The following is a 16,740-nucleotide window of genomic DNA, read 5'->3' on the forward strand; positions in this document are numbered from 1 at the left end:
AGTAAGTTGAAATTTTACTTATGTATTCTTTATTAGTATGGAGATGTACATGTGGTCATTATATTTGCAATGTGTAAAAACACAAAAAGTACACTACCACTGCTCCTCCTCCCCCTCTCCTACCTCTACTACTCGTACTACAACTACAACTGCTACTGCTGCTGCTGCTTCTGATAATAACAACAACAACAACAACAACAACAACAACAACAACAACAACAATAATAATAATAATAATAATAATAATGATGATGATGATAATAAATATGAATCTCCCAGTCTCAGAGTTTCAGGACTGTTACTGTGCAGCAGGACTGAACGGTTATAAAGACCAAGACGGATGAAGGAAGAAGTGAAGCAGCTTAGTTAGTTTTTCACTCTTCGATGTGTTTGCATAGTTACGTACAAGGGGGATGCGTGTTTACTCATTCAGCGTATCCCGTAAAGTGAAATTACCAATTCGCAAGTCGATCGCGTTTTAACCCCGCCCAACAATGAGCAAACTTCACATTTAAACATGCCACGCACTTCTTGAAGTTTAGAGACCGCCTAAAACTATTCCATAGTTGTTGTAAACGAAGCTCCGCTGTACATCGCCCAACTGAGATTTAAGTGCTCAGAGTCGCCTCCGAGAGAGATGTGTATGAAAGTCGGATATATTCTCAGATGCATTTATGTAGATTTTGTTTTATTTACACATACAATCATTTTTAGATCAACTCCATGCAGATGATCCCTTGCTATGGTTCATGACGTCACTGCACAGTGGCGCGGATTTATGTTTTGTAACTGGGGTTCGTGTATTCGCCGTCCTACACGCAGTATTTTTACTTTTACCCCCCCCCCCCCCCCCCCCGAGTGACTCGGACAGCCACCAACAGAGCTTCGATATAACATTAACCTCCACATACGTGAAGTACGACAAGTTTATTTTGCTACTATTGAATGATTGACGTTAGCTTATATGTCAGTGGTTGCTAGCTCGCTCTTGCTGTGAAACATTTGACTTGTTTTCCTTTAGATGATGGGGAAAAAGCGACGGTCCTCTGTGGACAGAGGAGACACAGCAGCTCCTGCTAATGCTAGTACGTACGTGTAATTGTACACAACACTTCACACTTGTGTGTTAGTAACTGCACGTTTCCATCTGTGTCTCTCGAGCTGGCCTGATGTCCAGTGAATTGGTACAACATATAACTTCTTCATTATGAAATTATTATTATTTTTTTTTACTTCTCTCAATAGAAGCAAAGAAGAGTCGGGTCGGTGGTCGGCAGCCAAAGGAGGCTGCTCCAGAGGAGACTGTCCAGGGTGTGTTTGGTGTGTTTCTAAGAGAAGCCGGTGTCACTTTGAAACAAGGTGGCATTCCCAATGAAATTGGTAAGCTGTCAGTCCAAGTTTTTAGTAAATGAAAGCACAACATGATGGTACACTGACCCACACACACACACACACACACACACACACACACGCGCACACAGAGTAAGGATTTTTATAGTTAACATGTATCCTCATCTTTTCCCTCCAGCTGTTGACCAGGTGGTTTTCCAAAAAAGGATACAGCAAAAGCTACAGAAGAGTCCCAGATACCCTGGTGTGAGTATGCCACCATGCCACCATTACAACAGTAAAACAGTCTAGTTAGGGACCACTTACTCCTGTTGTTGTTGTTGTTATTATTTTGTTCAGATTGTGCAGGAATTCATCTCTGGAATGGAGTCTCATATCGAGGATCCTGAGAGGTTTAGGAATTGTCTCCTTCCATGTGTTCCTCGAGTGGCTGGTGGAGACCTCAGGTAACTGTTCTTTAAAGGAACAATTTTTCTGGACATGTAGTTATTCTTCATTCTCCCGTGATCTAGACAAGACAGATATATATATATATATATTAGCTGAGCACAATGAATGGTAGCGAATAAACTGTGTAGAATAGCTCTGTCTTGCTCATGAAGATTTTCTCAACGAGTAGTTCCTGCACTCTGTATTCTGATTTATTTTTTAATAATACACGTCTTTTCCTCTATGTTGTAGTCGTGTCAGCTCTTTCCAGGAAAGTCTTCTGCGCATGCTGTTGGGAATTGAGATGCTACAGGTATAAACTGTGCACAATGGAAGATTACACATTATATATGTACCCCCAAGTCTTAATAATCTGCTTTTCTCATTCATACAGACTTTGATTATTAACACCTTGCTTGAGAAACTCCCCGAATTTATGTTGGATGGGTTAGTATTTTAATTTCATTTATACATAAATGGTTCCACCGTCTGAATGATCTTAAACGTTCTCTTCTTCTGTCTCCTTGTAGCGCTGATGATGGAGGACTCAGTATTCCACGCGTTATTATCAACCAGCTGAAGTGGTTAGACACAATTGTGGACACCAAGGTAGTCATTTCTCTGATGATGTGTTGAGTTCACTCGATTACACTCTTCATTCCAAATTACATTCCAGCCACTGCTGTTAATGTCTGGTTTGTTCATTGCAGGAGCTAGCAGCCAAACTCATGGAGCTCATATCTGTGGCTCCGGTGGACGTCCAGCGTGACATCATCACCAGTCTACCAGAGATACTGGAGGACTCGCAGCACAATGACATAGCGAGGGAGCTCAAGTATGTCCTCTAACTGTGTGGTCATGGTGTCGCTCGCATTGCTGTCACCTCTCACTCTCACCACCTTCTCTTGTAGTTTTTTACTGAAGGAGAACACCCAGCTGACTGTGCCCATCCTGGATGCCCTCTCCAGTCTGAGCCTCAGCTCCTCATTACTCACAGAGGTAGGCCAACATTCTGCTTTTGTCAAGTACAGAATGCCTGTCACACCTCAGCTCTTTCTGCTAATCCTGCTGAAGCACCAGTAATCACAGTGTCCCCTTTACTGCTGTCTCAGGTGCGTGAAGCAGTGATGGCCACTCTGGCGGCTGTACAACTGGAAGACCTGCCAGTGGTGGTCAAGTTCATCCTGCACTCCATCTCAGGCTCTGATGCAAATGAGGTGAGGGCCACGGGTCATTGTGGTAGCACTTAACATGTAATAACATATCATTTTGCTAATACCTGCTTATTAAGGGTCACCTCTGGAGCTTAGAATATCTTAAATGTGAATATACAGATATATACAGATATTTATTTTCACATATTAAAAATGTATTGAAAAGGTTTTGTATTAGGATGCTACGTCTACATTTCAATGGAGTTCATCAGAGATCATGTATTTTGTAGGTCAACCAGCAAGCAGGCATCACTTTGGAACTTATTCCATCTTTCAGTGTCCTTTCCTGTATATTTCTTTGCCTTCATATTCATGTGATGTGCTTGAAAGTCTTTTTGATGTTGTCTTAAAAAGGACATCTTAAACTAAACTTGTTCCTCAGGAACTCTGTCTTCCTGACTTTTGTGTTCTGAAAAGTCCAAACCTGTGGTGATGTGGTGTGTGTTTGTCAGGTGGTGTGTAGCCTTCGTGAGAAGCTGGAGCTGGAGCAGTGCGTTCTTCCCCCGGTGCTACAAGCATCCCAGAACTGCCTGAAGGGCAAAGGAACAGCCAGGTAAGTTGTCAGAGACTCCTGTTGAATAAAAATGAAAGTTGACGAGGGAATCGGATGATGTGATCACAGCTGTTCTGGATCAGGTCCAGTTCTGCACCTTCAGCTGGCAGCAGCCAGGACGTTGTTGCACTGGTGGTAGATGGAATCAAGTCAGCTGTGAGGTTCCAGAAGACCATCTCTGAGGCCTGGCTCAAGGTTAACCCTCTCTTTCTTCACGTGGTTTATAAATGCTGACACTATTTCAGAGTTCTGTAAAAACAGCAGCTTCATCGTTACTTACTGTCTTTTGCAGGCAATAGAATCTGTGGAGGACCACAAGGTGAGACCTCCTGAGTTCAGGGTGCTAAACTTGTTAATGTAAATGGAGAACTTGTGCTGAATCATTGCGTAACAAACACATCCCCCCTGTCATGTCAGGTCATAGATCTGCTGGTTCTGTTCACCCTCCACTCCATCAATGCCAACCAGAGCCGTCGGGGGGCTGAGAGGTTGCTGAAGGTCAAAGTGCGGACTGGGCAGATCCAGGAGACCCTGCTGCAAAAGACATTCAGAGACAACACACAGGCGAGTCAGTCTACTGATGTACATGGCAGTGTATATGTGTGTGTGTGTGTGTGTGTGTGTGTGTGTGTGTGTGAGTGTGTGTGTGTGTTGTAGATATGTTGAAGATATGTTGACTGACGGATGTGGTTTATCTCTGTAGGTGCTGCGAGGGTATTTCTCCTCCATCCTGGCACTGGCTCAGAGTCTGTTGCGCTCGCCGGACCCCTGTGTTGTGCCTTTTGGTGGACACATGTACCGACATTCATTCACTGCATTTGACTCTTACTGCCAACAGGTCAATTTTGGATTCTTATTGATTTAATGCATTGTCATGTCCATTTTTTTTGGGCTGTTCATGAATGATTTTGACTCTATTATTGGATATTGTAGGAGGTGGTTGGCTCTTTGGTGACCCATGTCTGCAGCGGTGTGGGTGGGGAGGTGGACACAGCTCTGGAGCTGCTGTGCGGTCTGGTTACTGAAAAACCTTCTCAAATGGCCCTGTATGCTGTGTTTGTTAAGGTGATCCTTCTAAATGCTGCTCTCGCTAATGCTAACAACAGACATCCCCTCCTCTAACTCTGACCGTTGTGTTTGCCTGTCGTCTCTAATCAACGGTGATGTTTTATGCAGGGAATCTTGGACTACATGGACAACCTGACGCCCCAGCAGATCCGGAAACTCTTCCACCTTCTGAGCAGACTGGCATTTGGGGAACAGCAAGGATCTCACATCCAGGTGTGCAGTCACACCCTCTTTTTGTTGAAACTTTTCGTTTGAACTGTCCTCATTTGACCATTCTCCCTCACTCATCCCATCAGGACGACATGCACATCGTGATCCGTAAACAGCTCTCTAGCACTGTGCCCAAGTACAAGCGTATCGGCATCATCGGTGCGGTCATGATTGTGGGCAGCATGGGAAGCCTCGGGTAACACAGGAGCAGTTTTTTCTTCTGTTCATTGAGTCTTCATTCTTTCATTTCTTTGTCTCAAACCTGTTTTCTGACCCCAATCAGTTCTAAAACGAAGGAGACGCAGAACGGGTCTTTCCCCCAGGAGACATTCAGCCAGGTATGTATAAACCTATTGGAATGTTTGGAGTAAACAGTCTGTGTGCAGTAGAATAATTTAAGTTCAGTCGTCTTTGAATTGGTATTGTGAATCCATTATTTCAATGAGGCATTCACATGCCTCTTTGTTCAGGCTTTCACTGCTTTATAGACTTTATTGAGTGTTGTTTTTTTGTTTTTTTTTTACAAACGATCAGTTTCAGAATGGATAACTACAATTGTCTAAATAAATACCATTACTTCAGGTTTTAAGTGAGCAAGTGTTTTTATGTCTATTTTAAACCTACCACACCCATAAAAAACATGTATTAAAAAAAAAACAGGTTTTATAGAATGGCATTATGACGGTGGGTGTGGAGGAACATCCTCATCTGTTTTTATTCACCAGTATAACCGGCGGTTTCTGCGTCTGTATTTGGATGGCACATTGTTGTTTGTACTGCAAATGTTTTGCAGCAATTTGGTTATTATTATTAACATATATCAACTCAGCTGTCAAGTGAGAAAAATAATTCATTGTGTCAATCTGCAAAATGTAACATTTTAATTGAGAAGTCAAATTTGAGGATGATATGTTTTTCATTGCTTTTTTATTGGCTTGTGTGTGTGTGTCGCTGCAGGTGACCGCCCTGTTGGACCTGGTGCTGTCGAGTAGTGAAAGTTCCCCCGAGGCAGCAGCTCTCTACTATGATGAACTGGCCAACCTGATACTGGGCTCCACCCTGGACCCTCAGGTGCAGGTGGGTCTATCAGACATAATTATTTATCTCGCTTCATAATTGTGTGTCCATTTACCATTTTGATTACATTTCTCTATCATCTGTTATTTTCCTCTTCCTAACAGGAAAAGATTGGACAGAGAGTCTTGGATAACTTCCAGAATGACTATGTCGTGGATCTGGAACCAGAAATAACAGGGTTTGTAACTGAGAGCTGGCAGTATTACATTTCTGGACTAAATCACTTACCCCTCCTGCCTGCCTGTATGTCTCAGTTCCTTTCCCTTTCCAGCGCGTGTGATGTACAACCTGGATGAGGACGAAGGTCAAGGACACATCGCCATCAACCTGATGCCTCTACTGGCCAGAGACCTTCAGTTCAAAGGGGAGCAGCCAACTAAGAAAGCTGACAAGTCAGTCATCCTCCTTTCACTTCATTGAACTACTGACCTCAAAATATTGAAGCACTTGTAGTAATGTTGAAATTTTAAACACAATGTGAGACAACGGTTCTGTTTTCCTCTTTTTCAGCAGGAGAGTGTCTCCTCTCTGTTTGTCTCCATTTTTTCGTCTGTTGCGGTTGTGTGAGGAGAAACAGAACCAGGGTGATCTTGATGAGATTGATGCCCTGCTGGGTGAGGAGGAGGAGGGGGAGGAGCTCACTGATTACTCTTAAAAGTTTATTCTTGTTACTTATCCAGTTAAATAAATTCTGTCTGGATTGCAGGCTGCCCTCTGATCCTAACAGACATGGATGTTGTTGACAAAATAGAGAGTCTGTCTAAAGCTGAGCGGGAGTTCCTTTGTAATTTGCTCTTTTACGCCATCAACTGGTTCAGAGAGGTAACTGCATATCAACAAAACAATACCTAAATGCACAGAAGAAATTTGCCATAAATGCATGTTGTGACTAAGGTTTGGTGTTATTTGTATGTTATGATAGGTCATAAATGCATTCTGTAAACAAAAAGAGATAGAGATGAAGATGAGAGTGATGACTCGTCTGCAGAACATCACCTACCTCCAGACGCTGTTGGAGAGAGCTCTGGCAGGTGTGCAGCTAACCCTCAGAATCTCCCCATCCTGTACTGTGGCGTGAACGCTGCTAAAATCAACACTTTTCCATTCAGGAACGCCCGGCTATGTTCCACCTGTTGCTAACTTTGATGGAGAGAGTACAGATGTGATTATACTTGCTGCTCCATTGAATAAGGCAAAGAGAGGTAACGCCACCCTATGGAGGGATGTTTTAATTTACTCCTGATTAGGCAAAAGAGGTTAATAAACTCTTTACATGTCATTAAGATGGCTCAGGAAAGAAGAGGAAGGCCTCTGCTACGAAGAATTCCTCAGAAAGCAGCTTCCAGCTTGAGGAGGGGACAGAGGCAGATGAAACTCTGCAGGTAAACTTTGACCTCTCGCTTAGATTTGTGTTTCTGTAATTGAGCTTAAAGGGATTATTGTGCCTGTGTTGAAGGAGCAGCAAGAAAAGGAGACAGAAAAGGAGACCCGGCAAGGGATCAGTCTGGTGTCCTACCGACAGTTCTTCAGGGAGCTGGACATGGATGTGCTCAATGTGCTACAGTGCGGTTTGCTTTCCCGCTCCTTGTTGGACTCAGAGCTCAACACCAAAGTAAAGATGAGGAACAACAGGAGTTAGTTTAAAAGAAGTAGTGATTTCATGCAGCACATAGATGCAGTAACAATCTCCTGTGATGATCCTACATTCTGAAGGTGCGGGAAGAGGTTCTGCTGGGTCCTGCTGAGCTGGTTTTCCTGCTGGAGGATATGCTTCGCAAATTGGAGTTCTGTCTCAAGGCTGCGCCTGCAAAGAGAGCCCCTTTCCTGAAGGTACAGTGACAGCTTACTGGAACGTTACAACATACTGTCACATCCATTATTGCTTTCTGAGACTCCTGAAGGCCTGAAGGATACAGACTTGACAGCCAACATCCAAGTATGTTTAGATTGAAAAGACAGGGACAGAGCTGTGAAACCAAACCTATTTTATCAGGCCTTCAAGTTGGTGAGTACTGCTTGTACATGTGTGCAGATGTTCTTGGGGCCACTACTACCTTAAGACTTTCTCCCAGGGGGGCGGGGGCACGTGTAATCCTCTGCAAGAATCTGACTCCTGATAAACCATCAAGAAGCATTGAGTGGCCGTAGTTGTGGTTACAGCTGTTGAAACGTAAAAATGAGGCAAACCTCAAGTAATCCTCGTTGTGCAGGGAAGAGCCGACAAGAGTGTTGGCTTCTCCCACCTCCAGCAGCGGAGTCCTGTGGATGTTGCCTCCTTCTGCATTCAGCTGCTACCGGACCTCTGCTCTCACCTGGAGAACTGCCACAGCCATTTTCAGGTAACACATCTGAAACTGTTTGGAGATATGAGAGAAAGCTACATAGCCTTCACCTCTCTTGTATACATGCTTTTGTGTGTGTGTGTGTGCGTGTGCGTGTGCGTGTGCGTGTGTGTGTGCGTGTGCGTGTGCGTGTGCGTGTGCGTGTGCGTGTGTGTGTGTGTGTGTGTGTGTCTTGAAGACGTTGCTGTCTGAAAACAACGGTGTTGTGGATGGACCTGCTACCGATACTCAGGAGCACCAGCTGATGTCATCAGGCTTCCAGCTGCTCCTGCGGGTCCTAAATACCACCCTCAGCTGGTGAGGAGGAGGAACACCTCACACACTCTCATCAGAGAACAAATCTTTGAATCTGCTGAGAAAGGTGTTTTACTAACGTGTGTGTCGGTGTGTGTTATTTGTCAGGTCTGGATTTAGCCAGCCAGGCCAGCGGAACTTACTGAAAAAGGCTCTAGGAGTTTTAGCTGGAAGACTCAAAGAAGGAGGGGCTGAGCTGAACCTGGAGCAGCTTGTCAAGTTAGTAATAACAAGTAGATGATCCTGCTGTGTATTGTATCTTTCTCTTTAAAATCCATTACACTTTACCAATGTTGAACATATAACAATAGCAGACTGTTTTGCAGTGACTAAAAATCTAAACAAAAGACATTTTAAAAGTACAACAGTAACTAATTTCACTATATATGGTACCTTTTTAAAAAAAAAAAGTCAAAATATTCTACAGTGATCTCTGCATGTTGGTTTTATTTGTTTAATGTGCGGTGATGGAACTAACAATTGATGTCTTGTTTTTGCTCTGTTAAGACACAGCTTTGAGTACCTGCTAAACTTCAGCAGCACGATGCCGAATCTCAGCACAGCGCTGAGTCTCTCCCAGCTTTTATCCACGGTATCGGAGAAAGGAGGGAAGCCCGCTGCTTACAGAGAGCAGACTGGTCAGTGTTACATCAAGGCCACACATCCTGCTTCAGCAGTGCAAGCATGTCGCAGAAGCTCTCACTTTTCATTTTTGCAGTCCATTTGAACAGGTTATAAGGGTCTCACAGTCAAGGGGAAAACTGTGTTGCACATTCAAAATATCTGGAGACAGAATCACTCTATTTTGTTCAAACAAGGAAGTATGCTGTTTGATGGGAAGTTTATACATTTATAAGCAAATCAAAAAGACACGATTATTGGTGGCCATCATGGAAGGAAAACTAAAATGATCGCTGTCAGTAGTAACACTGCAGCAGCAACATATGTTCAAGGTTACCGTTACACACAGTTACAGGTGGGCATTTTGTTCCAGACGTTGCATGCTCTTTCATTTAAATCTGCGTCCCTTCCACTCCGTGGACTGTGGTGATAATGGTAAGTTTTTCTCTTCCCTAGCCTCCCTCGCACGACGTTTCCTGAGCCAACAGTGGGTGACAGCCAGTGGAGAGAAGGAACGAGGGAGCAAATTCAATGAAGCCTTGCACACTCTCCTGAGGTGTGTCTTCTGGCCTTACACAACATTCTTGCAAAGTGAGAGAGGGAAAAAAATTATAATTTCATGTTGTAATGATACAAATCTGCAGCATCTACTTGGAGCATGTTAGTGATATTCTGAAGGCAGTGGAGGAAATAGCTGGTGAAGGAATACCTGAGATCCTCAACGCCTCAAAAGACGAGAGCTCCACATCCTGGCCCACCCTCAACAGGTAGAAGACCCCTAAAGAGAGACTTACTGTGGTTGTCTTGGAGCAAAACTCATTCATTCATTCTTAAACCACTATTTTTATTCATTTTCATTCTGCAGGCAGACGTTTCTGGTGTTCTATAAAGTTTTGATGGCAGAGCTGGAAAAAGCTGTGCGAAAGATTCCACCAGGAAAACTGTGTGACAACGCTGAGGTCTGGAACTCGGTGTCACTCTCCCGTGTTCTTCAATATACTTGATTGACGGCTAAATCTAAAGAGTCTGAGTCTGAGGGGCTTTCACTCCCACTTTATATGGACTCTCAAATTTTGGTTTAGCTGAATTTTTCTGCATTTGAATTCATGCAAAATAATGTCGTAATTAAATCTACCGAAGCAATTGCAACACTGCTGTCCGCTCCAATGTGATTGACATAAAGAGGTTTTTGCTCAGATTTTCTGTTCAACAGATGATTGACATGTGACGTGACACTTAAGACCATATACAACAATGCAACAAATCATCCACTGATTCTGACAAAGAAACACAACACTCTGTCAGTCTTCTGAAGCTACTGTAACTATGCAAATGCCAGTTTCGTTATCAGTTCAACTTTCCGTCCTCTACAGCTGTTTGGGTGTGCAATAGTCTTTCAGCAGGCTGTGTAGACATAAAAACACAACCTTGTTTGTCTTTCAGGCTCAGAGTGAGAAGTTGTTGACGTGGAACCTGGCAGTAAGAGACTTTCATGTCCTGGTCAACCTGGTCAAGGTACGTCATCATGATCCTTTAGCTGTCTTAAAAAAAACTGACCTTGGACCTCACCTGTACCAGGATTCTGTTCAGTTAATTTATCAACAGTAGTTTATAAGCAAGTATCAGTCAGTTTCTTTTCTTTATTCGCCCCTCATCTTTTTTGTGAGTAAATGAAGCTCACCTGCTTAACCTTGTCACTCAGGTGTTTGACTCCAGGCCTGTGGTCAGTGTGTGCCTCAAGGTGAGTTCTCTCTACATGGTTGAGTTATCATCATCATCATCATCATCATCCTGCTATGACTTCATATCACAATTTATTCATTGGTAGTACGGTCGCCTTTTCCTGGAGTCTTTCCTGAAGCTGGGGATGCCACTACTTGACTACAGTTTCAAAAGGCACAAGGTACACTTGAAGTATCTCTGTTACAGCTGCTACATCATGAGCTGGCTGTCACCGAGAAATAGTGGTTATCCATGTGCTTCATTTTATGGGTAAAAAGGAATTTGTCAAATGTAGTGCTGCCTTTGCGGTGGTTGTGATATTTCTCTCTCAAAGGAGGATGTCCAAAGCCTTCTGAAGACGTTCCAGCTCAGCACCCGCCAGCTCCATCACATGTGTGGACATTCTAAGGTATTTTTCAGGAGACATAACTCGACATCTGCTCCGATTTCTTGCTGTTTTTCTGTTCATTGCTGTTACACTTGTGAAAATGCAGCAATGCGATCACTTGTTGATACAAAAGTGTCGGCGTCCTATCAGATAAATCGTCTGGACAGCACATATGATCCTCCCCAGGTGCTGATGAACTAACTGACAAGCCTCATCATAATGTGTGTACGTTTAGATTCATCAGGACATGAGCTTAACCAACCACGTACCAGCCCTGAAGAAGAGTCTGGAGCTGTTTTTGTACAGAGTGAAGGCCATGCTGGCTCTCAACAACTGCCAGGAGGCCTTCTGGATGGGCAACCTAAAGAATCGCAACCTGAAGGTATAAACGCTGAATTGATTTGTCTCATGTTGGAGTCATGACCTTAGTTAAAGCAATAGTTAATAAATACTGTATTCTGCAGGGGGAGGAGATTCTTTCTCAGCGGTCACAAGAAAGTGAAGAAGAAGAGGAGGAGGAGGAGCAGCGTTCCCCTGCTCAGGATCAGTTGGAGGAAGAGGTACCTGACATTTCCTGAATATTTGCTGGGGTCGTTCCCTTGTTTGTTTGCACTGATCACATATGAACACCAGTTGACCACTCTAGTTTAACTGAACTGCGTTTTGGGAAATAAAAGGGTTTGATTCTGTCACAGTTAAAGACACCATCACGTGGAGTTTAACATATTCAGCGTTGACAAAACTTAATAACTGAGTACATTGTTTTGATTGCACACACGAATGATGAGGTAATTGTTGCGAACTGTGGGGGGATTTGGAGATTAAGGGGCTGAAAGAAACTATCTGCTACTGAGATGTCTAACCCAGGAGTGACCTGGTTGACACGTTAAGCTCGTGTCATTTGTCTTATACTGATAAGTGATTGTTATTCATTTATTTTTTTACTATTATTTTCCTGGGATTCAGCACAAAATACCAATTAAGTCCACTTTTATCTGCATAGATTGATGCACAAAACCCTGCATCACAAACAAAATTTAGAGTAACAGCATATAAACATACATACACATATATACATACTTGCACCAGTTCAAACAGTGCAGACGACCACATCTGGAGTCCCTGTAGTGATCAGACTGTCATTACTGGACTTTAGTGTTGTTGACGAGTCTTTAATCTCACAGAACACAAATAACCGAGGTGCTCCCAGATAGCATCTACTAAGAGGGAGAACTGCTTTTGTGACAAAATGGCATCATCATAATCATAATCATAATAATAATAATAATAATGATACAGGCAGCCAAACAGCCTTGTGTCACTGCTGATGATTCACTGGTTTGTTTTAAGTCTTGATAAGATAACGGTTCAACTTCTGGACCAAGTGATTCTGATTCAATTTTCCAATAACATTTAATCCTTTTTATTAAGACTCCATTGTTCTGTTTGTCGACGTCTCCTGTGTGCTCTCCTCCAGGACGAGGACAGTGACTCTGACAGACGCAGGAAGAGCAACAGAGAAGAAGTTCCAGATCAGGATAAAAGTGACGACTCTGACTGACACTTTCGAAGTAACAGAACAGCAAACAGTTACTTTTGTGAGTCTGAAGCCAGTGTTTGATTCACCTTCTTGAAGTTGTAAACAGTTTAGTTGCCTTTAACTTCTTGTGAATGGGGCAAAACACTACAAGCTCCTTAAGACATTCATGTGATACATTCTGTCCTTTAAAGTTTAATACAAAACATGCTTAATAATTTGGTGTTTTAACATCAGCCTGTCAGAAAATGTGTTTGTGTTTCCCGGAAAATAAATTTTTTTTTTTTTTTTTTAAGGCTATTACCTCTGCAATAGAGTTTATGATTTTTTTTGTCCTCTGTTTGTTAGCAGGATTACACAAAAACTACCAGGCTGTTTTTCATGCCACTTGTGAAGATTTGGAGCCTGAGGCAAAAACAACAAAAAAAAAGGACCAAGTTATTGTGTAGCAGACGTTTTTATTATTTTTTGACATATTGCATGGAGCTGTGCACACTCTGGACACACCCATATACCAAGAAACTCACTGGAATATCTCTCCCCATTTCCCCCATAAGTAATCATATTAAAGCACAACTACTAACCGTTAGTTTTGATACCAAAATTAAATCTCAAATGATGACATTATTTATTTTTCCTCATAAGCAGCAGAATCTCAGAAAAAGCCTGAGGAAAGAATGCCAAAGAGAGAAAACACTCAGGTCTTTGTTCCTCTTCAATCCCATAGAGGGAGGGCACTGATTGGCGTAAACTGTAAATGAAGGCCAGCAGTGTCTGTGATTCTCCGAGGTCCCAGAGACTCGACAATAAACGTGTAAAAACATGGCTTGGGTTAACATTTGGAAGAAAAAACCTGATTCAGGAAAAGTCATTCCTCTAAAGATCTTTCACCCACTTGTTAAGACAAGTGGTGCCTTGTTAAGCTGCAGCTACATGAGAAGAGTTCAAGCAAATCACTTCACATGAGAATGTAACAGGAAATGAAAATATCTGTTGCTTAAGTTCATAAAAGCTACTGATTTGGGTGCTTTATGGATTGGATTGATCGCATAGTTGAAATGTTTTGGTGGTGTGAGTTCATCTCAGTTCACAGGGATGTCTTTATTTTGGTGATTTAATATTCCATTTCAATCCTCTAGATCTACATCTTCTAAAGAAATGTAACCTAACACATTGCGAAGGTAATACAATGTGTCTGTTCTCAAATATTACCCATTTCATCTTGGTTTAATAACAGCTTCTTCTAACGAGGGAAGCCCCACTAAATATCTAACTTTAAAGATATCCAGGTTAAGATTCCGTAACATTAAGAAAAAAAACGGCAGTGCACAATATACCGTGAATAAAAGAAATAGTCAAATTCCATATATTGCCAATAACCCTTTAAGGATCCAATCATTTTGTTTTCAACGAATAAATTGGGACCACTTAAGAGCTTCTATTCCCCGTTAAAGTTGAGGAAATGGTGAAATTCAGCATGTATACTTTTGCACTTTTCCTATTGCTTTCGTGTTTATACACAAAAGTTGATCTTTCCTGTTTCCCTCAACTGGATGTCAGATATAAACATGGACTGATGACGTAATCTAGTGCCATTTCATTAATTTGGGCTGTTGCATAAGTAACTCACAAGCTCGGAGTATTAAGTAGGATATTACACTGCTACAGTCATGCTTAACGCATGAAAGGTTTAAGTTAAGAGTTGGGAATTGTGCATAAACACATTTGTGTTTGCAGTGGGTCTCTCCCACATGCGTCGTGATGTATGCAATTAACAATTTTTTTCCCACATTTTCTTGAATTTCTTGAAAGAATACATTATCAATCGGCCAGATACGATAGCAATATTGACTCATTGTAGGACTTCATCACCGCAAGGGACATAGGAAGCAAATAAAGTTTAGCAGGAAACAAGGCTGCACTGTAAAACGGTTAAAGTGAAGGGTCAAAGTACGACCGCCTCCGCTGGACGCTCCAAATCATATTTCTGTATGGTCTTTGTAGATGAACCCATACAGTCTACGGCTGAGCCATATATACGATGAAGGGGTGGCGGTGCCGCATTTGTGAACACAAAATTAACATCAGAGAAAAAACATTTAATAAATGGAATAAATCATATTTGCATTTTCTATTTAAGTGTACATTTGTAATTTCAACTGCGTACTTTATGTATACAAAGACAGAATTTAATAAGTAAATTACCGCTCCCCCCCCGGTGTAGAGACGAATGGTCTATCCAGGAAGCAAATCCAACTGTGGGGAAATACCGCAAACAAACTGTCTTCTCTGTCAACTTGAACCAGCGTGTCCTTTTTGGTTGCAGGTTATTGCGTCAGGGACAGTAAATTTGATACGTTCTCTTCTATTTACACGTCATATTGTTTTGTTGGTAGAAGCTGCTGGTCCACAGTGTCGGTGTTTCTACCCGGAGGGGGACGTTTAGACTGGGACAAATTTTGCTAATTAACGCTGGCACCAGCTGTAACTTTCCGCATTGAGAGATCATGTCTGATTTAATTCTGGTGCTCCTCATTGTCTTCCTGCTGGTGTGTTTGGTGGTGACAGTGGGGGGCTTCCTGGTCTACTCGGGGCTCCTGTGTGACGTGGTTATAAAAACCGGACCACCTCCTGTCAGAAATGTAACCATCGCTTATAAGTTCAAAGAGGGATCATACAAGGACTGCGGTGCAGCCTACACAGAGAGCTGCAGCATCGGGCCCAAGCAGAGCTCCATCGGTGTCTTCTATGATGACCCCAAACAGGTGAGACCCCTGGACTGGTGACAAGAGCACCTGCATTTACACTTGAACCCAATGACATAACCACAAATACCGGTGTACTTTGTTTCTAGATAAGATGTCAACACCGCTGAGACATGTTGTTGCTTGACATGGCCAGAGTCTGAAAGGTCATTCAAGCACTCAAATATGAAGTATTTTAAACTTAAAATTCTGTGTTTTAAGTCTCAATTGGACTTTCCTGTTGATTTAACTGATTGTTTTGATTGTCAGAGTCCCTGAATACAAGGTGGGGTCTTCAATTGCGTGTCCTGTCACACCCAGAGATATCACTTTTAACCTCTACAGCAAGCAGGGCTCTGCCATTACTTTCAGTCCAGGACCCCCAAATAAAGGTGCCCATGACTCAAGACCACTGATATCCCTAGAGGTGGTTAAAGTGCACAAATGTGTCACACACGTGCACTAAGTGGCCTATCCAATCACAGCCAAAATGTAATGGATTTTTGATTAAACTGACTCTTCCATAGTAGTTCTTGTACCATTTCATCTTTAGAAACAATTAAGGCCTTATTTATCCTGCCTGAGAGGAGGGAAGTGATACCAAACAACATTCACACTTGTGGTGCTTGAACCAGTAAGTTCAGGGATTTCTGCTGCCCAAAAAGAAACCAAACAAACATATTGTCAAACATGTCTTTTCATGTCATGTCTAAAAAGCTCACTTGAACATTTCAGTGAGTATATGATGATTTTTTAAATGTCTTTTTACGTAGCAACGGCCCTGTCTGAAGGTTTCTGGAGACAGACATGACATGCAAGTATAAAATACAGAGTGAATCTGCATGCATGTCCTCTAGGGGGTTAAAGAGTCTAGCAGTGGGTTTTTTTTTCTTTTTTTTTTTCGAAGGAGCTGAGACTGAATGATGAAGCCGGTCAGCTGTTCAATGCCACGTTGCACTGTTGATATTTTTTTCCCCTCTTATCTGTGGCTCCAGGGTTCTTCAGCACTTGACTCACTCAAAGACAGTAACCAGACCCAGAAGGGCAAACGCAGCCTCTTGACATGAGTCTGAAGACAGCTGACAGAAAGCTGTGCACTTTTGCTTCTTACGAAGATGAAGTTACATTCTGCCTTGTCCTCTCTGATTGACATCCCAGATGTAAAAAGCTTGAATTTACTTTTGTCACTCT

At 42.4% G+C, this 16,740-nt stretch overlaps 2 protein-coding genes across 4 annotated transcripts in view; both read left to right on the forward strand.

The window, feature by feature from the left end:
• Positions 1-840: 840 nt before the first annotated feature.
• On the forward strand, positions 841-13,096 carry fancd2 (FA complementation group D2). Of its 3 annotated transcripts, none has more exons than XM_086199249.1 (44): positions 841-916; positions 1,022-1,085; positions 1,246-1,380; positions 1,529-1,596; positions 1,690-1,796; positions 2,032-2,092; positions 2,174-2,226; positions 2,310-2,388; positions 2,490-2,614; positions 2,691-2,778; positions 2,892-2,996; positions 3,446-3,546; positions 3,630-3,741; positions 3,839-3,865; positions 3,964-4,110; positions 4,250-4,384; positions 4,480-4,611; positions 4,723-4,827; positions 4,911-5,020; positions 5,108-5,162; positions 5,782-5,901; positions 6,006-6,079; positions 6,156-6,293; positions 6,412-6,515; positions 6,608-6,723; positions 6,824-6,932; positions 7,011-7,103; positions 7,186-7,283; positions 7,358-7,513; positions 7,615-7,731; positions 8,112-8,240; positions 8,422-8,540; positions 8,646-8,756; positions 9,045-9,175; positions 9,615-9,714; positions 9,803-9,925; positions 10,024-10,117; positions 10,602-10,673; positions 10,861-10,899; positions 10,987-11,061; positions 11,215-11,289; positions 11,504-11,650; positions 11,733-11,828; positions 12,746-13,096. In XM_086199249.1, the coding sequence occupies exons 2-44, from the start codon at positions 1,022-1,024 to the stop codon at positions 12,827-12,829; spliced, it is 4,329 nt and encodes a 1,442-aa protein (XP_086055375.1). In that variant the 5' UTR covers positions 841-916; the 3' UTR covers positions 12,830-13,096. The 3 variants fall into 3 exon arrangements, with proteins under 3 accessions (XP_086055375.1, XP_086055377.1, XP_086055376.1); XM_086199251.1 differs by having other exon boundaries at positions 7,364-7,513; XM_086199250.1 differs by having other exon boundaries at positions 6,415-6,515.
• A 1,960-nt stretch (positions 13,097-15,056) lies between these two features.
• Positions 15,057-16,740, forward strand: part of tex264a (testis expressed 264, ER-phagy receptor a) — a 69,075-nt gene continuing 67,391 nt past the window's right edge. Inside the window, exon 1 of the mRNA XM_086199252.1 lies at positions 15,057-15,570. Coding sequence (XP_086055378.1) covers positions 15,313-15,570 — 258 coding nt within the window. The 5' untranslated portion in view covers positions 15,057-15,312. The remainder of the gene's footprint in view (positions 15,571-16,740) is intronic.

Source organism: Aulostomus chinensis, chromosome 3 (genome assembly GCF_037954235.1).
Source record: "Aulostomus chinensis isolate RoL2024-O1b breed Wild chromosome 3, RoL_Achi_v1.0, whole genome shotgun sequence".
NCBI lineage: Eukaryota > Metazoa > Chordata > Actinopteri > Syngnathiformes > Aulostomidae > Aulostomus > Aulostomus chinensis.